The 22,767-nt window shown below is 50.4% G+C and overlaps 2 protein-coding genes across 4 annotated transcripts in view; both read right to left on the reverse strand.

Annotated features, from left to right (window-relative positions):
• On the reverse strand, nucleotides 1-15,415 carry LOC122487190 (serine protease 44-like). 2 transcript variants are annotated; one of them, XM_043587244.1, is made up of 6 exons: nucleotides 14,658-15,415; nucleotides 14,181-14,337; nucleotides 13,251-13,516; nucleotides 12,093-12,256; nucleotides 11,254-11,532; nucleotides 1-599 (listed from the first exon to the last, which is right to left on the reverse strand). In XM_043587244.1, the coding sequence occupies exons 1-5, from the start codon at nucleotides 14,950-14,952 to the stop codon at nucleotides 11,299-11,301; spliced, it is 1,116 nt and encodes a 371-aa protein (XP_043443179.1). In that variant the 5' UTR covers nucleotides 14,953-15,415; the 3' UTR covers nucleotides 1-599; nucleotides 11,254-11,298. The 2 variants fall into 2 exon arrangements, with proteins under 2 accessions (XP_043443179.1, XP_043443177.1); XM_043587242.1 differs by lacking the exon at nucleotides 1-599 and having other exon boundaries at nucleotides 10,669-11,532.
• The window catches only part of LOC122487192 (putative serine protease 42), a 23,008-nt gene continuing 10,909 nt past the window's right edge, over nucleotides 10,669-22,767 (reverse strand). The window contains exon 6 of one of the 2 annotated variants that reach the window (XM_043587246.1): nucleotides 10,669-11,310. In XM_043587246.1, the coding sequence (XP_043443181.1) occupies nucleotides 11,299-11,310 (12 nt within the window). In that variant the 3' untranslated portion in view covers nucleotides 10,669-11,298. Of the gene's footprint in view, nucleotides 11,311-15,915; nucleotides 16,139-22,767 lie in introns of those variants that run through there. The other variant, XM_043587248.1, reaches the window with a different exon arrangement.

The following is a 22,767-nucleotide window of genomic DNA, read 5'->3' on the forward strand; positions in this document are numbered from 1 at the left end:
TAAGAATGCACCGCAAATGTTTATTCATTGACATCTAAGATCTCCACACTCCTTAATGTCTCCGCACGACTTGGGGTGAGCCTGGACGTGGCCACTAGGTACTCAAGAAAGGGGACCCCATCGCGGGGCTGCCCCAGCAGGATCCAGGTGGATCCGCACTGGGTAGGGGGAACTTCGCCCAGTCCCAGACACCTGGGTCGGATGCGGAACCCCCAGGCCTCAGACCTCAGCAGGGCCGTGGTGACACCGCCTGGCTCTCTCTGCACAATCACCAAGCTCACTGTCAGGTGAAAGCCTGAGACCACAGCCAGGTGGAATGCTGTCTCACTGCTCATGAGGTCTCTTCTTTGGTAGAGGCTCTCCAAGGCGTCAGGGAAGCACCGGGCTCTACCTGGCAGGTCGGCTGCCTCCTTCCCGGCAGGCAGAGCACAGCCAAGGTGTGGGTGTGGCCGAGGCAGGTGACTGGGGCATCAGGCTGGGACACTTTCAGGGCTCCGGGCTTACTGCCACTCTCTACTGGGTAGCTCTCTACAGGGTCAGTGGATCCCAACCAGCATTGGAGGAAAGGGCAATGAGGAGGGGGGGAGGTTGGAGGACAGGTCCAGTGTGAAGAGTCGGAAACAGGAGGGGAGTGGGCAAGGGTGATCATGGGGCCACCAGGATGCCCAGGGGCAGCACCAGGCACAGAAGTATGAAGAAGTCTGCTGAGTCCCAAGAGCAAGCCTGACTCAAGTGATCGATGACCCAGTCCCTATAGAAACTAACTTCTGTATAAACTGCAGGAAAATTTCTGCGACCACAGCCAATGTCCCAGCTCACAATCCCCACCTGGGCCCATGTTTCATTAAATTCACAGACCAGGGGGCCTCCAGAATCTCCCTGGAGAAAGAGAAAAAAACAAAACAAAACAAAACACAGGGATGGAAGAGAATCAACATCAGAACTGGCTTAAGATTACACTGCAGGGCCCGGGGAGATGGGCACGCATGGGGCTTCCCCACGACCTCCCCTGAGCCTGCACCAGCCCTTGGCTTCTGGGAACGTTTGAGAGTCGAAAGCTAAGTGAAACGTTTAACATCCTCTGAGAAATCCTCCTCCTTCCCAGGTGCTCAGGGATGTACAGCCAGTAGGCCCCAGTACAGCAACAGTGCTGGTAATATATTGAATTCTCTTTGAATACCCCTATTCCTCAACTGACCCTGAGCACCCCCATGATCCTCTCCAAGCCTCCCATGACCCAGCCACCAAAGGGGCATCTCCTGGCACAGCCTCCGGAGTCCTCCTCCAGCTCTAAGGTTGGTGTCTATTCTGATTGCTCGGTCCTGGGCCTCAAAGGATGTGAAATATTTTGAGTATCGACCCTGCGTGGGGGGGGATCCCATAATCCTCACCTCGAACCTGAAATTCCCCGACCTTAAACCCACGTATCCAACACCATGCATGGATCACTTCCCTGTGTCCAGACAGTCTCAGACATCCCATATACCCCCCACCTCACCCAGAGCACCGCACGTCCTTCCCAGATCTGCTCTGGTGGCCCCGCACCAACCAGCTCAGACAGAAACAGACAGCCCTCCTAACCTCTCCCTCGTCCCCTCCCTCAACGGCACTCAGTCACCCAGAGCTCATGATTCAATGTCAGACACACCTTCTTCACCCCCTCATCCTCCCACGTCCCGCTCAGGACTCAGCACCATCGCCTAGATGATGGAAACAAATGTCTAGCCCACAGTCCTGCCCAGACGGCGTCTAGAAATTTGGACCAGCACCCCAGGCCACGCATACTCTGACTCCAACCCTCTTCTCTGGCCACATTTGCCACCTCATTTGGTCCAGACCTGGAAAACATTCCCTAAACGTGACACATTCCCTGGGACCTCTGAGCTGCTCCACATGCTGATCCCTCTCCCTACAATGCTGTTCTCTTTCCAGGAAACCCAAACACTCATCCTCTAGGAGTCCTGCAAGCAGCCACGGGGGAACCTGGAGCTGACATCTTTGGACCTCACCTCATCTGTATAATCGCTACGATGTCTATGCCGCGGGGTCATGATATGGGTTCACAGAGCTAGTGGGGGTCAGTGCCCACACTGGCTCACACCGTAAGTGCCACAGAGGAGGAACTCAATTAAAGGGACTTCTGTTATTAGCGTTACCTGCCCCAGCTTCCCCACACCGTGGCAGCGCCCCCAGGCCAGCAAGGGCTGCTCCCCTTTGATGGAACAGGCCAGGCCAGCTCAGGGGAGCCACGAGGGAGGAGGAGGCTGTGCCGCTTGCGAATGAGGAAACTGGGAGGGGACGTGCTCACTGCAGGGGCCACAGTGGAGCCATGAACTGACCTTACAGATACCCTTCTTCTCTGCTCGATAGGCACAGGTCATCCCTTTTCTCACCATGCTGCGAAACATTCCTAACTGTGTCTGCAATATCCAGTTGCATTTCTTGTGGTGAAGAATGTGTTGCTCCGTCTCCTGAAGTCAGGGTCTGCATGAGTGGAGAGAGCCCCCCCAAACCCGCTCTGGCTCTGGCTCGGGGCGCTCACACTCAGTGCCTCCTCAGAGGACGTTGGGGCAGTAGGTACTGTCCCATGGCCACAGCAGGTACTTTCTCGGAGGGACAGCTCGTCCCCCTAGAGTTGAAATCCGTGCTGGAAAGAACCCATCATCTCTGGTACCCGGGCCCCGGAGCCTCCGGGTGCTAACATTCCAACCCATTCTTAACGCAGTTCGGATACTATCCCGGCAGTATGTCCTCCTGGGAAAGAACCAGCCTCCCTGTCCCTCCCTCTAGCTTGTGGGCCACCCCCAGGGCACCAGGGTGCCCCCTCAGCTCCCCCCCACCCCATCAGTCTCACCTCCTTCTTCCAGTCGGCCCCAGCCAGTCACCCAGCACTCCGTCCCGGTTTCTGCTTGGAAAGACTTCTCAGGGAGGCACACAGGCTGGATGTAGGAGGAGTAATTCACAGCAAAGGCCAGCAGAGCGAGGGCAATGTCGTGTCTCAAAGTTGTATCATCAAAAAAGCGGTGGCAAACGATGTCTTCAACTGGAACCACCAGTGTCATTTTGGAATTAGGATATAACGATTTGTCTCCCAGCCGTACTGTATATTCCTCATGGCTGTGGGAAGATGCCCTTCGTGTCGATCCCCTCCCACACCTTCCAGGTTCTTCCCAGCCTGGCCCTTGTCTCCTAAGCCAGCCGTCAGGCACCGGCCTGCCTGCAAACCACACCCCGGCCCCAGACCCTAACCGCTGTCTCCAGTGGTTCTCCAAAGGAGGTCCCAACACTACCAGAGCAGCGTGTGGGAACTTGGAGGAAAGGCTAATTCCCAGGGCCTCATTCCAGGCTGAATAAAAAGTAGGGGGCTGGGACTTCCTTTCCAGACGAGGAAGAGGAAGCTCAGGGAGGGGGACAAGACTGGCTCCAGGTCACAGAGCCTGACCAGGGGTCCCAAGCGCGGGGCCCGGACACTCACCCAGTGACGCAGTGGGCAGCGGTCAGCACCCACCGGCTGGCAATGAGGGAGCCTCCGCATATGTGTTTGTTATTGATCTGCAGGCTCACCTGCCAGGGCCACTTCCTCCTGGGGGCCGGCATTCCCCCAACTGTCCTCATAGACCTGTGGCCGCATCCTGGTTGGCTCACTAAAGAGAAGGGACTGGATGGGGCACCCGGGTGGCTCAGTTGGTTAAGGTGTCCAACTTCAGCTCAGGTCATGATCTCACAGTTTGTAGGTTCGAGCTCCACATCGGGCTCTGTGCTGACAGCTCAGAGCCTGGAGCCTGCTTGGGATTCTGTGTCTCCTCCTCTCTCTGCCCCTCCTCCACTCATGCTCTGTCTCTCTCTCTTTCTCTCTCTCAAAAATAAACAAACATTAAAAAGAGAGAGAGAGAGAGAGAGAAAGTACCGGAGGTGCAGCCGTTGTCCCCTACCACCCCCTCCGGATGCCCCCAGGGGCAGAGCCAGGTTTCCTCTCAAACCCTCCAAGATAGACTGTGACCCCGCGGTCTACCCACCCAAGCAGCATTCCCTTCTGGCCTCCCAGGCAGGCCTGTGCCGACCTGTACAGAAGCAGTACCTTGAGGAGAGAACGTTTGGGATCCAGTGGTCTGGGTGGACTCTGAGGCCTCTCCCACTGTGAGTGTTGGAGGCCCAGGGGTTGCAGTGGATACTGTCATCGAGGATTCCAGGAGCCCTGGAGGCGACGGCGTCTCTGGGCTTCCTGAGGTCAACGCAGGACCCTGGCTAGGGCGGTAATCCTTACCTGGGGAAGACCAGTGACACAGGAGCTGGGCTGAGCGCACCCCTAGCCTACCCTTGCCCCCTTCGTCTACTCTTCCCCACCCCCCCACCCCCGCACCCTCACCACGACCCCTCCCCGCCAGCAGCCCAGCCCCCTCTCCGCCTGCTCGCTGCCTGCCGCCGATTGGCCCCACCGAGCAGAGGGTGGAGGAGCAGGAGGCAGAGCTGGAGGCCCAGGAAGCCCCCGCAGGACGCCATGGGATCGCTGGTGCCCGCAGCCCTGTCGCGCGCCCCCTCGCGGCGGCCCGCGGCCCTGCCCTCGCGTTGGCCGGACCCGGGTCCCCCCTCTAGAAAATGATCCTCCTATTTAAAAGGAAATCATGATGTTGGTGATGATGTGGTGAAAAGGGAACCCTCTTGCACTGTTGGTGGGAATGCAAACTGGTGCAGCCCCTCTGGAAACAGTATGGAGGTTCCTCAAAAAGTTAAAAACAGAATTAGCCTACGACCCAGCAATTGCACTATTAGGTATTTACCCAAAGGATACAAAAATGCTGATTTGAAGGGGTATATGCACCCAATGTTTATGTCAGTATTACCAACAATAGCCAAACTATGGAAAGAGCCCAAATGTCCATCAACTGGTGAAAGGATAAAGAAAATATGGTGTGTGTGTGTGTGTGTGTATATATATATATAATATGTATATAATATACATATATATGTATGTATACACACACAATGCACAATGGAGTATTACTCAGTGATTAAAAAGAAAGAAATCTTGCCATTTGCAACGACGTAGATGGAGCTAGAGTATATTATACTAAGCAAAATAAGTCAGAGAAAGACAGAGACCATATGATTTCACTCATATATGGAATTTAAGAAACAAAGCAGATGAACATAGGGGAAGGGGAAAAAAGAGAGAGAAGCAAACTATAAGAGACTCTTAACTATAGAGAACAAACTGAGGGTTGATGGAGGGGGGTGGGTGGGGGATGGGCGAGATGGGTGACGGGCATTAAGGGGGACACTTGTAATGAGCACTAGGTGTTGTACGTAAGTGATGAATCACTAAATTCTACTCCTGAAACCAATTTTACTATATATGTTAACTAACTAACATTTAAATAAAAACTTGAAACTGAAAAAAAAGGAAATCATGACAGAAGTAATGACAATTTAAAGATCACTACCGATGAAAGCACTACATATGAAATCACATATGATCCAGCTGTAGTTCTAGAAAGTAATTTATAGCTTTGACCATATTATAAAATAAAGAGGACTGATAACAAAGGAGCTAAATAGGCGACTCAGAAAGTGAAAATGATCAATGGAGTAAAAATCAAAGACAGGATTTGGGAGAAAGAAAGGAAAAACGGGAAATAACAGCAGAAGTCAATAGAGACAAAATTATGAACATGAACACAATCAGAATTTTGTTCTCTGAAAAGCTTAAGAAGAGACATTCTGTTAAGACTGAATAAGATAAAAGAATGAAAAATATGGAATAAAGGACAGATAGGGGCACCTGGGTGGCTCAGCCGGTTAAGCATCTGACTCTTGGTTTGGGCTCAGGTCATGATCTTGTGGTTCATGAGTTTGAGCCCTGCATCGGGCTGTGCACTGCCCCTCCCCTGCTCGCTCTATCTCTCTGTCTCAAAATAAATAAACTTTAAAAAAGATATGACAGATATTTATTTTAATTATAGAAGAATATTATTAAACACATGTGCTCACTTGTCCTTCTGGCCGAGACAGACTAATAGGGATTGCCCTTCCCATGTAAACAACCAAAGATGCGCAAAAAGTATGGAACAGCAGTTTTCAAGACACTGGACACCAGGCCACAAAGGGTAGGGCTGATAGATGGAAACTAAATGGGGTGAGTCCTATGATGACCAATGCTTGCAGCCTTGAGAGAGTTTCCAGGCTGTAGCTCAGAAAAGGAGAACCTAGGCAGAGCTCTACAGACCCCCTCAGGGGAGCAAGTGAAGCTGGGGGCCAGGGGACCCCCCAGGCAGCTACGTACTGAGGCAGGGGAGGGGAGAGAACTCTGGAGATCTGCAGAGTTCCTCACTTGAGTATTCCCTGGTGTACTGAGCAGGGCATGGGGGGGGGGGGGGGCTACCTGTGGCCAGAGAAATAACCACTTGAAAGGATCAGAAGTAACAATGGCTGGTGTTCGCATGGGGACACAAATAGTGCCTGTTTCCATCAGCCAGACTGGAAAAACCCAGGACTCACAGACCACTGGATAGCATATTCAGGAAGGTCTTGCCTCAACAACAGGAAATACTAGTTCCTAGACTGATGTTACAGTCCTGTCTAACAATTTTTTTTTTTTGAGAGAGAGAGAGAGAGAGAGAGGGCACAAGTGAGCAAGGGGCAGAGACAGAAGGAAAGAATCCCATAAGGGGCAGAGAGAGAGAGAGAGAGAGAGAGAGAGAGAGAGAGATGCAGGGCTCAAGCTCACCCGAAGTGGGACTCAAACTCACGAACTATGAGATCATGACCTGAACTTAAGTCAGATGCTTAACCAACTGAGCCACCCAGGCACTGTCTGTCTAACAAATCTTTAAAGCAAGCCCCGAAAATATCAATTTCCAAGTAATTTTACTGCATCCCAAATAAAGCTCAAGAATATTTCTAGGAGGGACGCCTGGGTGGCTCAGTCAATTGGGCATCTGACTCTTGCTTTCGGCTCAGGTCATGATCTCATGGTTCATAGGATCGAGCTCCTCGTCTGGCTCCTCTGTGCTGACAGAGTGGGGCCTGCTTGAGAGTCTTACTCTCGCTCTGCCCCTCCCCTGCTCACTCACTCTCTCTCTCTCTCTCTCTCTCAAAAATTAAAAATTTTTTAAATAAATAAAAATAAAAATAAACAGAACAATGTGGGCTGTGCCCTAATACATGTGTCATTGCACTCCCAAAAGGAAGGTGCTGGACAGCAGAGACAAAAATATTTAAAGAAACACTGGCCAAACATTTTCCACATTTAATAGAAATTATTACCCTAGAGATCCAAGAAGCTCAATGAACACCAAAGAAACAAGAATGAAACTGGACAGGGGCGCCTGCGTGGCTCAGTCAGTTAAGCGTCTGACTCTTGATTTCGGCTCAGGTCATGATGTCACGGTGCATGAGATCGAGCCCCAAGTCAGGCTCTGCACTGACAGCACAGAGCCTGCTTTGGGGATTCACTCTTCCTCTCTCTCTGCCTCTCCCCCCGCTCATTCTTTCTCTCAAAATGAACTAAATTAAAAAAAAAAAATTTTTTTAAACCCAGAACAAAACTAGACAGAAGTACGTCTTAATCAAATGGCTCGAAACCCGTGATAATATTAAGGAAAAGGAACAACGGGAGGGGTGACACATCTCATCAGAAATAACACAGGGATGAGGTCGAGACGGCTGTATGCCTTCTCGTTTCAGCTCCTAGTGTACATACCTGTCCTGTTCCCAATCTGTCAAGCGCCACATTTTTTCTTTCAATTTTGTGTTATTTCGCTGGTGATTTTGCTGTTTAAGATGACATATCGCTTAGGGCTGCCGAGGGTTGCTAAGGACTCCACGCTGTGAGGCGCACGGCAGAGAGAACAGATGTTAGGTAAGCTTCTTGGGGGCATGATTTCCACTTCTGCTGGCCATGAGCTCGATGATAACAAATCAATGGAGTATATTAAATAAGATGCCTTCAACCAGAAACAATCAGAAAATAAAGTTATATATTGACCACCTGATGAAAATGTTGTGAAACGAGGTTCCCAGGAATCTGCTCCTGTATGTCTCTGAGAAGTTGTTCGGTATTTGCTAATTCGTGGCTGCTTCACAGAACGTAAAAACCGCACACACACACACACACACACACACAAAAGCAAAACGGTTATTTTTAGCAACTGGGTTTGGGGGTGGTTGGTCACACAGCCACAGAGGACCGAAACACTTCTTGCAACTCAGACTGTCCCGTCTCAGCCAGGCCACGTGTGTCGGATGGGGCTCCCCTGAGACAGAAGTGAAAGCGAGGGTCTGTTGAGGGGCACTCTCGGGAGATAAAGCTCTAAGGGAGCAAGGGAGGCGGAACTGGGCAAGGGGAGGAGCTGAGCTATGATACCCAGCTGAGGTTTCAGCTGATCCTACAAGAAGCCCTTCTAAGTTGTCCCCAAGTGAGGCAAAAAGTCTGGGCCTTTCCAGGGGCACCTGGGTGGCTCAGTTGGTTAAGCATCTGACTTCAGCTCAGGTCATGATCTCGTGATCCGGGAGTTTGAGCGCCGCATCAGGCTCTGTGCTGACAGTTCAGAGCCCGGAGCCTGCATCGGATTCTGTGTCTCCCTCTTTCTCTGACCCTCCCCCACTCACGCTCTGTCTCTCTCTCTCTCAAAAATAAACATTAAAAATTAAAAAAAAAAAAAAAAAGTCTGGGCCTTTCTGTCCCCACATGTCAGTCATCCGGCACGGGCTGCACCGTGAAAGGATGTAATCTTGATTGAGTGGGTCTGTTCCTGCAGCTGAGTGCAGCTTCAGTGAGGGGCGCAGACATGAGTCAGTATTTTCAGGAGCCGGGGAATGATGTGCTTTCTCTGCAAGTGGGATTTAGCGGGAACCCCACATGTCCCTACAAGTCACCTCTTCCGGTTGGCTCCTGAGTCCTTTTGACAGGATTCTGATTGTTTGGATAGCTTCCTATCTGGTGTGATATGACATTTTTATCTCCCCTTACACATTTCCTGCTCCACACCTGGAGATTTTTCACACCTGGTCTCAGTGGGAAACTGTATTTCAACACTGCAGTCTGAGCACTAGGAACATTCATTGCTCTATATCACTTGCTTCTTATGACTGGAAACCCCAGCGTTTTTTGCTTTGTTTCTTTTCTCTTTAAAGTTTAATATTTGGGGGAGAACTTGCCTGCACGTCAACCTCCTCCTTCGCCTGTGTCACTGGTCTCTTTCAAAGGGTGGTTTGGTCCGGCCACCACGCCCCTGACCTAAGGGTCTTCCTACCGTCCAGCTCTTCCCTCCCACCTGCGGTCCCCATCTTATCTGTAGCCACAGCCCCGTGCCTGCCCCACAAAACGTATTCTGCAAATATTGGTTGGACAGAATGGCTATCACTTGGAGTTGATGTCCTGCTGCCTGGGAGCCTCTGCCTGGCTTTTCTGGCAGCCAGAGTTTCATCCTCAGGAAACCAGGCCGCTTGACTGAATTCCTGTCTCTGTCCCTGCCCCCAGTAGGAAACACATTCTAATGTCACATGCTACAGGACACCCCATCTGGACCACAAACTTCCCAGAGCTTGGGAACTTTTCCTACAGCCAGGGCTGTGACTCCTGCCTGTCACTCATTTACCAAGTATTTCCTGAAGTCTTGCTCTGTTCCAAGCCTAGAACTGGAGGGTGGAAGGTAGAGGATGAGTGGGCAGAGTCCCCTGACCTTGAGGACCTAAATGTCCCCAGTGGAAGCAAGAGTAAGGAACGGACACGAGACCGCCAGGAGCCTAGAAGAAAGCACATTTCACAACCCAGGGGGAGTGCACAGGGGAGGTTCTGGGGAGGACTGAATGCCTGTGCTGGGTCTTAACCACAGAGGAGGAAGAGAGAAGGAAACGAAGCCCGAGCGATGTGCCTCGCAGGGAACATCACAGGAAAGGACAAGTTGGCTTGAAGGAAAGCTGTAAGTCAGAGTGGGATGTAGCAGGACTCGGAGCCCCAGGTCTGCCCGCGTGTGCATGTCCGTGAAAGGACAGTAGTAGCATTAACGGAGTTTAGCTGGACCCAGCTGGGGTTTGCAAAGCAGTGTCCCACCCTGGCCTCCCTCCGGCAGCAGCGGGGACTATCACAGACTGCCCGCTGAGGTCCATGGTTACTGGGAGCTCTAGCACTGGCCACGGAAGGAACGGTGGGCAAGAGACAGAGGCTGGGGGTGATCAGCAGCCAGTCCAGAGGACTACGGGACACTTGGTCTGGTGACTGGGTAAAGAAGCTGTACACACACACACACACACACACACACACACACAGCCAGGCCTTCCCACCCACCCTCCCCTTGTGGGAACTCAGCTCTTTGGGCTCAAAGTGTCTTGACACCCAGCCCCTGGTGTCTCCTCAAGGCATGCCTGGTATGGGGCAGCACAGAGAGGTACGAGGGTGTGTGAGTGTGTCCAGCTCCAATCTCCATTCTCTTGCTCCCCCTGCTTCTGACCCAGAGGCCGCTGAACTCAACAACACTTCCGGCCACAGAGATGCTGATGGCTCTAATAGGAGGGCATTGATGAGACTTAGATCAAGGTAGGCGAATTCCTCACCTCTGGATCTTCTAGACCCCATGGAACTGCTTTCCAAGCTACACTGGAAACTAGTTCTCTACAGAGCATGTCATAGGCAACCCCACAACGTTCAGGAGACCGGAACTTCAGAACAAATAAGAATGCACCGCAAATGTTTATTCATTGACATCTAAGATCTCCACACTCCTTAATGTCTCCGCACGACTTGGGGTGAGCCTGGACGTGGCCACTGGGTACTCAAGAAAGGGGGCCCCATCGCGGGGCTGCCCCAGCAGGATCCAGGTGGATCCGCACTGGGTGGGGGGGAACTTTGCCCAGTCCCAGACACCTGGGTCGGATGCGGAACCCCCAGGCCTCAGACCTCAGCAGGGCCGTGGTGATACCGCCTGGCTCTCTCTGCACAATCACCAAGCTCACTGTCAGGTGAAAGCCTGAGACCACAGCCAGGTGGAATGCTGTCTCACTGCTCATGAGGTCTCTTCTTTGGTAGAGGCTCTCCAAGGCGTCAGGGAAGCACCGGGCTCCAGCTGGCAGGTCGGCTGCCTCCTTCCCGGCAGGCAGAGCACAGCCAAGGTGTGGGTGTGGCCGAGGCAGGTGACTGGGGCATCAGGCTGGGACACTTTCAGGGCTCTGGGCTTACTGCCACTCTCTACTGGGTAGCTCTCTACGGGGTCAGTGGATCCCAACCAGCATTGGAGGAAAGGGCAATGAGGAGGAGGGGCCTCGTGTGAGAGTCAGAAACAGGAGGGGAGTGGGCGGGGGTGATCACGGGGCCACCAGGATGCCCAGGGGCAGCACCACGCACAGAAGTATGAAGAAGTCTGCTGAGTCCCAACAGCAAGCCTGACTCAAGCGATCAATGACCCAGTCCTTGTAGAAACTAACTTCTGTATAAACTCCGGGAAAATTTCTGCGACCACAGCCAAAGCCCCAGCTCACAATCCCCACCTGGACCCATGTTTCATTAAATTCACAGGCCATGGGGCCCCCAGAATCTCCCTGGAGAAAGAGGAGAAAAAAAAAAAAACAGGAATGAAACAAATCAGTATCAGAACTGGCTGATTACACTGCAGGGCCTGGGGAGACGGGCACGCATGGGGTTTCCCTGGGCTTCCACCAGCCCTAGGTTTCTGGGGATATCAGATCGGAGAGTTGAAAACGTGAGCAAACAAAATGCATATACACACTCAAAAAATCATGTACAAAGAACGGAATATAAGCCAAGGAAATGGACACACTCTGAGGTAATCATAACTAATGAAGTCTTCACCCAAGTATTGCCTGTCACATTAGAAGGGGTTCAAAACATGTGACTGGCATTACTGGTATTTTCTGCCTGAATCGCCCGTCCTCTCCCAGCTCCCTGCGGGCAGCGCAGGTCCTACTGAAGGATCCAGTCGGGCCAGCCTGGCCTTGGCAGTGTGTCCCCTGGAACCCCCTTGACTTGAATGAAGGGTGACCGGAGGGGCTGGCTGGTGGATAACACGGGCCCCACTGCCCGTGAAAGAGGAAACTGTGGCGGAACAAGATGCTAAGATAGCGAGGGCCCGTGAACTGACCTGGCAGGTGTCCTTTCCTCGGGAACTGTAACCACAGACAGCCCCTTTTTTCACCAAGTCACTACCACTTTCCATCTGTTCCTTGAGTGCCCGATTGCACTCCTCGTAACGTACAACGTTTAGCTTGGCCTCCTGAAGTTGTTCCGGAGCATCTTCGGGTTTATCTATAGAGAAGATTTAGGAGTTGGTGGATCTGCCTAGCAGGCCAAAACCAGAGCCCCGGGTGTCCATTCTCGGTCTCCATACGGTATGTTCACATACAGACACCCCCCGCGACAGTGAATACTGTCCCCATTTGCCACTGGAGGAAAAGAGGCCCAAAGTGGACATGGGGAGGGGAGGAGGTGAGAATCAAAACGAAGACAGGAGGGGCGCCTGGGTGGCTCAGTCGGTTGAGCGGCCGACTTCGGCTCAGGTCATGATCTCACGGTCCGTGAGTTCGAGCCCCGCGTCGGGCCCTATGCTGACAGCTCAGAGCCTGGAGCCTGCTTCAGAGTCTGTGTCTCCTTCTCTCTCTGCCTCTCCCCTGCTCACACTCTGTCTCTCTCTCAAAAATAAACGTTAAAAACATTTTTTTTTTTCTAATGGAGATAGGAGGAGGAAGAACAGATCAGGAGAGAAAGAGGCCTTACCAGCCATGAGAAATCAAAACCAAATGTCTGTCACTCAGGATGCTTAGTAAGAGTGGCAGTTGTCCCGTGCATCAGCGAAGTGACTTTCCTTTGGAGCAGGACCATAAACTCTTGGACAGGTAGTGCCCCAAAGGTACTGAATCCAAACTCTCCCCAGGGACAGGAGGCCCTACCAGCCTCACCAGGAGTTAGTTCTCGCGTCTCTTTTCACTCACAGGAAGCCCTCCATCCACCATCACCCAAGCTGGCTTGGGACAGCTCCCATTAGCAGACAGATCAACACCCCCTGGGCTAAAGTCCACCCCAGAGAGAATCCACCTTACTTGTCACCCAAGACCCCAGGTCCTGAGATACTAATCGAAATCTGTAACAACATCAATCGCTCCCTACCAGCATTCTGCGGCCTCCTCCCTTACCCTCTTGCTAGAAAATGGCCTCCCCGCCTCCCCCTTTAGCTCATAGGCCAACCACGGGGCACCAGGCAGCCTCTCGCCTGGCCTGAGCTTAGAGTCTTGCTCCATCTCACCTGTTTCTTTTCGTTTTCCCCATCCAGTCACCCAGCACTCCATACCAGCTTCCACCATGAACATCTTTTCAGGGAGGCACACGGGCTGGATGTGCGAGGAAAAATTCACAGGGAACTCCAGCAGGATGAGGGCAATGTCATTCTCAATGCTTCCAACAGGATTGTAATATTTGTGAATAACGATGTCCCGGACCGGCACCTGGATGGCCATCCTGGAGGTATGGTTCACGTGGACGTCTCCCATCTTCACGGTGTATTCCACGTGGCTGCAGAGAGATCCCAGAAGGTCGACACCCCCCTTCCGCATCTTCTGGGCCTTCCCAGCCTGGCCCTATCTCCATCAAACCACTTCCCTCCCTCCAAACCGGGTCCCATCCCCGGACCCGTGGCCAATCCATCCAGTGGTGCTCCAAGGCGGGTTCGCCGGTGATGCATCAGCATCACCCGGGAACTTGTTAGAGATGCGGATTCTCAGATCGCATTTCTGATCTACTGCATCAGAGACACTGGGGGGGGTAGAGGAAGTGGGGACAGGCTATCTGTGTTTTAACAAGCTCTGCAGGTGTTTCCATGCTCATTAAAGCGTGAGACCACTAATCTGGCCAAATTGGTTTCCTACACTCCACTCTTCTTAAGTATTCCCCCTTGCCGGTCTTTGCCCAGACACTGCCTCTCAGCTGGCATCTTGCCCCTTTCTTGCCACTTGGCTTGAAGACTAATCGGCACAAGCTTTGAACCTGATTTGGGGTCTTGCCTTTTCAGGCTATCAAGGGCCCTGCCATCACTTACCTCTGCCTGCAGTCTGAAGAGCAGGGACTATGACCCCCTTCTTCAGATGAGGAAGAGGAAGCTCAGGGAGGGGGACAAGACGGGCTACAGGTCACAGGGCCTGCTGAACAGGAGCCTAAGCCCAGAACCCCAGACACTCACCCAAGTATGCAGTGGGCAGCGGTCAGCACCCACCGGCTGGCAATGAGGGAGCCTCCGCACGTGTGTTTATCCTTGATCTGCAGGCTCACCTGCCACGGCCACTTCCTCTCTGGGGCGGGTATTCCACCAACTATCCTCATAGACCTGTGGCCACATCCTGGAGCAGATCAAGGAAGGGAGGGGACTGAAAGTAAAGCCATGACAGCCCCACCAGCAGAGCCGGATAATCCTCAGAAGTCTCAGAACCCTCAAAGCAAGGTCATGTCCCCTCAGAACCCCCCACCCCCCCGAGCAGCTCTGTATCCCCCCAAGACAATGGCCACGTCCCCTCCGAGCTCAAGGGCAGGGTTGGGACCACTCAGAGCCTCTCCTCCCCTGAGAAAAACCATCTTCGTGTGAGACCCTCCCCTAGAGCAGAGTCCCATCCCCCTGGGCCCAGGCCAGTTCTCCGCGGCAGGGCCTGGCCCGAAACATCACCTGCAGGAAACAGCGACTTTGCTGCTGGCTGAGGAATGGCCGCAGCCCTGTAGGAACCAGGGTCAACGGGGGTGACCGCCGCCACCTGTGGGGAAGCGGCAGCCTCTTGGGGCACGGGGGTCTCAGAAGATCCCGCAACCCTCGACACGCTCTCGCGGCGGTCCTCGCGGCCGCCCCCCGAGAGGGACGGGGAGGGTGGGGACGGCGCCGACCCGCCCTGCGCCCCACCGAGCCGCGGCTGGAAGAGCAGGAGCCAGAGCAAGAGGCCGAGGGAACCACCACCCGGGGACGCCATGGGCCCGCCGGCGCCGCGCCTCTCGCAGCTCCCCCTCGCGGCGGCTGGCGGCCCTGCCCTCGCGTTGGCGGGAAACTGCGTTCCGCGGAGATCAGGGTCCCGCCGCGCCCGCTGGGTGGCCTGACGGGTGGCGCAGGCCGCGGAGTCGTGACTCGGGGAGGCTTTTCGTCCCGACTTTGCGAGCCTCCCGGGCACTTGGTGCCCGGGCCTTGGGCCCGGCACAGGGTGCCACCGCTGACCCCGCAGCCACGCACCCGCAGCCCCGCGCCCGGCGTGCAGCGCGCCTCGCCGCTCCTCCTCCCCCGCCGGTTCACGTGAGGTCAAGATCAGGACTGCTCCGCGGACACGGACACGCTGCCCTCAACGGCACCCACCACCGCCTTAGAGATGGCAGTGCCACCTTTTAAAAATCAACCTCCACCTAGGGGCGCCTGGGTGGCTCAGTCGGCTGGTCGTCCGACTCCGGCTCAGGTCATGATCTCACAGTTGGTGGGTTCGAGCCCCCGCCCGTCGGGCTCTGTGCCGACAGCTCAGAGCCTGGAGCCTGCTTCAGATTCTGTGTCTCCTCCTCTCTCTGCCCCTCCCATGCTCATGCTCTGTCTCGCTCTGTCTCTCAATAAAAAATAAACGTTAAAACAAAAATTTTAAAATCAACCTCCACCTGAACGGAGCCGTTAGCGCAGGGCAAATGCAAACCACGATGAGATATCACAACACACCACACCAGCAGACTGGCTAAAATAACAGACCTTGACAACCCCGATTTGTCAACAAATCTTGACACGGGTGCAGAGGTACACTCAGACATTGTGGTAAGAATGTAAAAATATTACAGCCACTCTGGAAAACAGACACTGGCAGTTTCTTATAAAACAAAATGTGCAATTACCATACGACCCAGTAATTGCATTCCTGGGCACTTACCCCAGAGAAATGAAGCTGTATTACACACACACACACCTATAGGAATGTTTTTAGTAGCTTTATTTTTAATAGCCAACATCTGGAAACAACCCTGTAATAGACAGAATACGGGCAACCCAAAGATGTCGGGGTTCTAATCCCCGGAACCTGTGAATACGTTACCTTATGTGGCAAAAGGACAGTGATTAAATGAAAACTCCTGAGCGGGGAGATTATCCCAGAGTGCACACATAAGAGTGGCCGCAATGCTCTGTAGTTCCTCCTATGAAGAAACGAAGTCAGGCTGTAGTAGCCTATCACTTGGGCTGTGTGACCCAGCAAGCCCCATCGAGCCAGTTTGCTGGTAAGATTAAAATGCGGTAAGGAGGTAAGGAGTCTCTGCTCTGTCCTAATTACAGAGAGACAGTATAGACTCCCACAGTACTGGAACGAGACCATACTGTCTGCAGCAAAGAAATTGTGAAATTGTACATTCTTTGAAAAGCAACTCCCGGCACGCCACCGCACCCTAGAAAGAAACTAACGGCCAGACCATGGGACATGAAGTGACTGAGAGTCCCATGCCTCCTCTCATAATGTAGATATTTAGCCAGACTCACCGAGTCATAAACTCAGCCAGACAAAGCAATTCATCATTCAATGGACATGATATATGTGGAGTTGGGTCATGATAGGTCTGGAAGACAACAAGTAAATTGCACAAAAGCAATGGCCTAGACCTTCATATCACCTACTTGTATTGAATTAAAGCTTCTCTCTCAGTTCATACCCATAGCTTTATAAGGGGTGTCCTATCACCAGCTGATGAAAGAGTAAAAACCTGGGCCTCCCTCACAGATGGGCTCAAAATTTTGGTGCCAGCTGAAAACAGACCGCTGTTGCACTAGAACCTCATTCAGGAGTGGCCCTGAATGGCAGTGATGAGGAGAAATCCTGTGCATAGGGCTTCAAATAGTGCACTTGGTCATCAGCTTGCTGCAAAAGGAGAAGTGGCCCGAATAAGAATATAAATGGGCCCCTGAACAACGATGAATGGCTTGTCTGGTTGGTCAGGGGCTTAGAAAGGCCAAAACTCCACAATTTGGGAAAGACGTACCTGGATGCACCTGTGGCAGTGGAAACCACTGAGCCCACCAGTGAGTATCGACTGCCAAGGAGCCACTCAACGGCCAAGTGGATAAGATGACGCCTCCGCTGGAGATCGGCTAACACTTGCCCTTGTCAACCTCCACGCTTGCAGTGTCCAATAACAGAGTATTTGTGTTGGCAAGATTGGAGGATATTCGTCCACCCAATAAAACAACATGGGGTTCCTCTTACCAAAGCCGATGTAGCTCCTACTGCTGCTGGATGTCCAACCTGTCAGCATCAAAGGTCAATGCCAACCCTTGAAATTCAATTTCAGCCTTGAGATTTGCTACATCCCTAAAGGAGACCAAGCAGCTATTCGGTAGCAAGATTATTATATCCATGTATTTGCACCCTGGGGGGCTAGCGGTTCGCCCTTTCAAGACTCTGTGGGGCAGTATGTGAGGGGGGATCCCATGATGATAACTCGACGCTCCATGAGTCACTGACAGTGTGCTGAACAGGCATTCTAGGCAGACAACGCTTTCCAGCTTTCCGATACTTAAATACTTTTCTGACAACAGTAGTGGTAATATAAGTAATTGTGATTTTTGATATTGTGTCATGAAATGTGTCAACAGCGAACCAATATTTTCTGATGATTTTACAAAATTATGGTTGAAAGATCCATTCGAAGTGAAAGACCATTCGATCTTTTCTTAAATTTTTTTTCACGTTTATTTTTCGAGAGAGAGAGGGAGACAGAGCGCGAGAGGGAGAGGGGCAGAGAGAGGCAGAGACACAGAATCTGAAGCAGGCTCCAGGCTCTGAGCTGTCAGCACAGAGCCCGGCATGGGGCTCGAACTCATAAACTGCGAGATCATGACCTGAGCCGAAGTTGGACACTTAACCGACTTAGCCACCCATATGCCCCAATTTTGTTTTTTTTATTTATTTTGAGAGAGAGAGAGAGAGAGAGAGAGAGAGAGAGAGAGAGAGAAAAGCACAGGTGGGGGAGGGGCAGAGAGAGAAGGAGAGAGAGTTACAAGCAGGCTCTGCAATGCCAGTGCAGAGCCCGACGCGGGCCTTGAACTAACCATGAGATCACGACCTGAGCCAAAGTCAGTCGCTCAACCAACTCAGCCACCCAGGCTCCACAAGACTAGTTGATTTTAACGTAACGAGTACAAAAAGTTCAAAAAGTTGCATGTTCTACGCTGCCATAAATTTAAAAATGGGAAGAAGTCTTTAATGCTCCCTAATAAAGCTTTTTCGGGCCCACCTCATTTCTTTGCACAGACCAGTTTCCATCTGATATCATTTTCCTTCAACCTGAAGAACTGAAAATTTCTTGAAGTCCAGGAAGGAATTCTCTCAGCTTTGGTTTTTAGAAGTCTTTACTGCAATTTTATTTTTGGAAGGTATTTTCATCTGATGTAGAATGCTACACTGACTGACTTACTTTCAGATTTGAAGATGATCCTCTCTCTACTATCTTCTGACTCTCATTGTTTCTGAAGTGCAGTCTGCAATCATTCTTACTTTATTTTTAAGTAATCTCTACGCCCAGTGTGGGGCTCAAACCCCCAACCCTGAGATCAACAGTCACATGCTCCACTGACTCGGCCAGCCACGTGCCCCAATCATTCTTATCTCTGTTCCTCTGTAAGTAATACGTCTTTTCCCTCCTGCTTTTAAACTCTATCCCTAGGTTTTGAATAGCAATTCAATTATTATGCTTGGCAGTGTGGTTTTCTTTGCGTTGGCTTGGGCTCCACTGTGCTTCCTGAATCTGTGACTTCTAGTTTTTAATCAATTTGGAAAATTTGTCGGCAACTATTGTTTCAAATTTTCTTGAAGAATAGCATTTCTTCAGGTATTTCTGCTCCCAGTTTTCCTCCACCTTCTGTACTCCAATTTCCTCACATAAGACCATTTGATATCCCAAAGGTCAACTCATCATGGTCTGATAACTGGTTTCAATCTTTTTTTATCTGTGCTTCAGCATGAATAGCTAATACTGTTGTGCCTTCAATTTCACTAATATTTCCTTCTGCCTCCCAGGCATGGGTCTAGTAATTTTTAATGAACACTGAAGGCTATTAATGTTACGTTGCTGACTATTTGAATTGTATTTTCCTTCTTTAAGGAATGTTGAAATTTGGCAGGCAGCTAAATTACTTTCAGCCCACGTTGGTCCGTTTGAAGCCGGTTTTTAAACTTTGTAGGATGAGTCTAGAGTAGCCTTTATCCTAGGATTACCTTAGCCTTAATACTAAGGTGTGAGCCTTGTGGGGTACCTCCTGATGGCCTGAGTATTCAGCGAGGTCCTTTCTCCGGGTGGATGAAGCTTGACCCTCCCAGCACTGTGTGAACTCTGTGAGTTGGTCCTCTTTTAGCTCCCTGGCAGTTGTTCTTTGCCCAGCCTTCTGGAAATTTAACCTGTGTATGTGTAGATTAGTATTCAGCCAAAGACTGAAAGGGATTGTTCTGCAGATTCCTGGAAGTTGTTTCTTGGCATATCTCCATCCTACACAGCAGGGATCAGCAACCTTTCTCTGTAAAAGACAGTAAATATTTGAGACCTTGCAGGCCACATGTGGACTCTGCCACATGTTTTTTTTCCCCCTTGGGGGGGGGGGGGCGAGGGAGAAAGAGAATCCCAAGCTGGCTCCACCCCCAGGGCAGAGCCCAACGCAGGGCTTGATCTCACAATCGTGAGATCATGACCTGAGCCGAAATCAAGAGTCAAACGCTTAACCGACAGAGCGGTTCTTTTTTTTAAAAGCAACTCTTTAAAAATGTGAACATCATTCTTAGCCCTGTACAAAAACTGGCTATTGTGGAATTGGCCCACGAAGCGTAGTATGATAACATCTGCTCTACGGTATTGTGACCTGCAAACTCCAGATGCCTCGCCTTCCTGAGTTCCAATCTGTCCTCTTAACTTAGTGGTGCCATCGCGTTCTGTTTGGGTTCCCTTCCCCGTGCCTTCTGAAAACTGCCTGTGCTTAGGAAGCCAGGACCCTCGTTCCCCTTCTCTCTGGGGTCGTAGTCCTAGGCTGTCCTGCAATGCTAACTCTTAACAAGTCTACTTTTCCAAAAAAGCGGAACAACCGGTTTTCCATGCATAGTATTGGCATATTTTCACTTTTGATGATGACGAGTAACTCTGCTTCATTGTGTGTCTTTTGAATGAGCTGTGTCACCAGAATGAGTAATGACCTTGGATGTCAATGATTCGTGTGGAAATGTATTCATTTTTATTTCTTGGTTCATAATGCAAGTTCTCAAACTCATTTCGCCAAACGACACCTCCTACCATCAGTTTATGGCTCTTCCTGTTACTCTACACGACACTTACTGCCACAGTTCTGTCTTTTCCCACATGGCGGGCATAAAATTATACCTTGTTATGGTTTTCATTTGCATTTCCCTGGAGTATATTCTCATATCTTTTCTGGCCATTTGTGCTTTCTTTCTGTAAAATGTTTGTAACGTCTACCCAATTTTATATTTGGGTTGCTTTTGAAGTATTTCTCATTTAGCTTTTTTTTTTTTTTTTTTTTTACGTGCTCTCCTTTGTGGGTAATGTGTGTTCCAAATATCATCTATCACGATTTGCCTTTTCACTTTATTACATCTTTTTTTATTACATCTTTTGAAGAGCAAAACTTCTTAGTTCTAACGTAGTCAGAAATAGCAATCTTTTCCTTTATCATGCATGTTTTTTGTGTCTGGTTTTAAAAAGCCTTCCCTATCCTGAGGTCTTAAAGGCATCATCCTTTATTTTCCCCTAAGATTTCGAAGTTTTGTTTTTCATGTTTCATCTTGTATCCACATTTTTTTAAATCTGTAGCGTGAGGTAGGAATTCAATTTCATTTATTTTCCATTTAAATTTTTTTTAACATTATTCAGTTTTGAGAGACAGAGACAGAGTATGAGTGTATGAGGGGCAGAGAGAGAGGGAGACACAGAATCCAAAATAGGCTCCAGGCTCCGAGCTGTCAGCACAGAGCCCGATGCAGGGCCTGAACTCACGGACTAAGAGATCATGACCTGAGCGGAAGTCGGACGCTTAACGGACTGAGCCACCCACGTGTCCCACGTTATACTTTTATTCAACAATCTTACCAAATTATATTTTCAATTTTAATAATCTGTAGATTCTTTGGGGGTTTCCTATATTGACAACCAGGTCGTGTACAAATAATTGTATTTTTTGTGCAGTGGATATGTCCTCCTTGTTCTTCTTGATACATTCTCTCATTTTGTTGGGGTTGGTCCTGTCTTGATTTAAAAAAGAAAAAAGAAAAAAAAAAGCCTACAAACTAGAAATTATTATTGTTTTACACAGCCATGATTTTAGGTATTTGTTATTACTTGTTTCTTTTATTTTTTTTTTAACGTTTATTTATTATTGAGAGACAGAGAGACGGAGCATGAGCAGGGGAGGGGCAGAGAGAGGAGGGGACACAGAATCAGAAGCAAGCTCCAGGCTCTGAGCTGTCAGCACAGAGCCCGACGTGGGGCTCGAACTCACAAACCGCGAGATCATGACCTGAGCTGAAGTCGGACGCTCAACCAACTGAGCCACGCAGGCGCCCCAATTACTTATTTCTTTACTCACTGTATTTGTTTGGGTACAGGCTAAAGTGTGTTAACAGAGCTATCTCAAAAAAAAAGTTTATTTCTTACTTAATAGTCCAAATCGAGCCCTGATCGAGGTCTGCCACCCTTAACATGGGCTCATATCTCTGAGTCCAAGATGGCACCTCCACCTTTCTATCTTCCCTTTAGAAAGGGACAGGGCCAAAATGCATACCCGTGTCCCTTTGAAGGGCATCCCCAACAGCACACTACTACTTACATCTAATGGAACATAACTTAAATACATGGGCACCCTAAGCTTCAAGGGAAGCCGAGAAAGGCACTTTTTAAGTGGGTATCAACCCAGATTGCTTGGGATCCATTTTACCTGTTTGGTGTACCTATCTCCCAGCTACTCTGGGCACTGCTGCTAGAAATTCATAGGAGCTTCTTAGGAGGCTTGCCCTTGAGCACATGGAGCCACATTACAAAAGGTGACGAGGAGTTGCATTCTTACCTCCCTACCTCCCTACCTCCCATCCCTCCGGTCAGCCTGTGGCCAATGACATGGTGTTGCAGGGCACAAAAGCCCAGTCTCCCTTGCCTTAGGTCTGGATGGATTCTGTAATGTACGCAGACTCCAGGATCATGCTGAGCCTAGACTTCACCTCTAATCACGTTCTTATTAAACTCCTTTGCCTTTCCTATCTGGCTTCCCTTACGTCCATACAGGTTCTTCCTGAAAATAACTCTCTTAATAGGTTACTTGAACATGGATCCCTGTCCCGGAATCTGCTCATGGAGAAACGACCCAGCGAATGCTGGAGCTGGCTCACGAAAGCCGATTGCAAATCGTCGGGACTTTTATGAGCTGGCTTTCAAACATGGTCATTATTAAAGTTTTAATTATAAAAGCTGTCATTAAAGAAATTACACTCAAAACAGAGGTAGTAAATACTCAAAATTCATTACTTCCTAGTTATTTTCCTGTGTTTTATTATTACCTGTGCTCTTGAGGTTAGGTCTACTGTAGCTGTTACGGTAGAACTCCTTTATAACGGTGGACATCTCTTCCCAACTCCAGATTCAGTAATGTCATGTTGGTGTCTCGAAATCAGCCATGGTGGAAGCATTTACACCGTGGATATCTGCAAATGTTATACATCAGGGTTTTCCCCCCTACAGAGCTGCTTGTTAAATATTTGCAGGCACAACACCAGAATGACCTAAGA

Source organism: Prionailurus bengalensis, chromosome A2 (genome assembly GCF_016509475.1).
Source record: "Prionailurus bengalensis isolate Pbe53 chromosome A2, Fcat_Pben_1.1_paternal_pri, whole genome shotgun sequence".
Classification (NCBI taxonomy): Eukaryota; Metazoa; Chordata; class Mammalia; order Carnivora; family Felidae; genus Prionailurus; species Prionailurus bengalensis.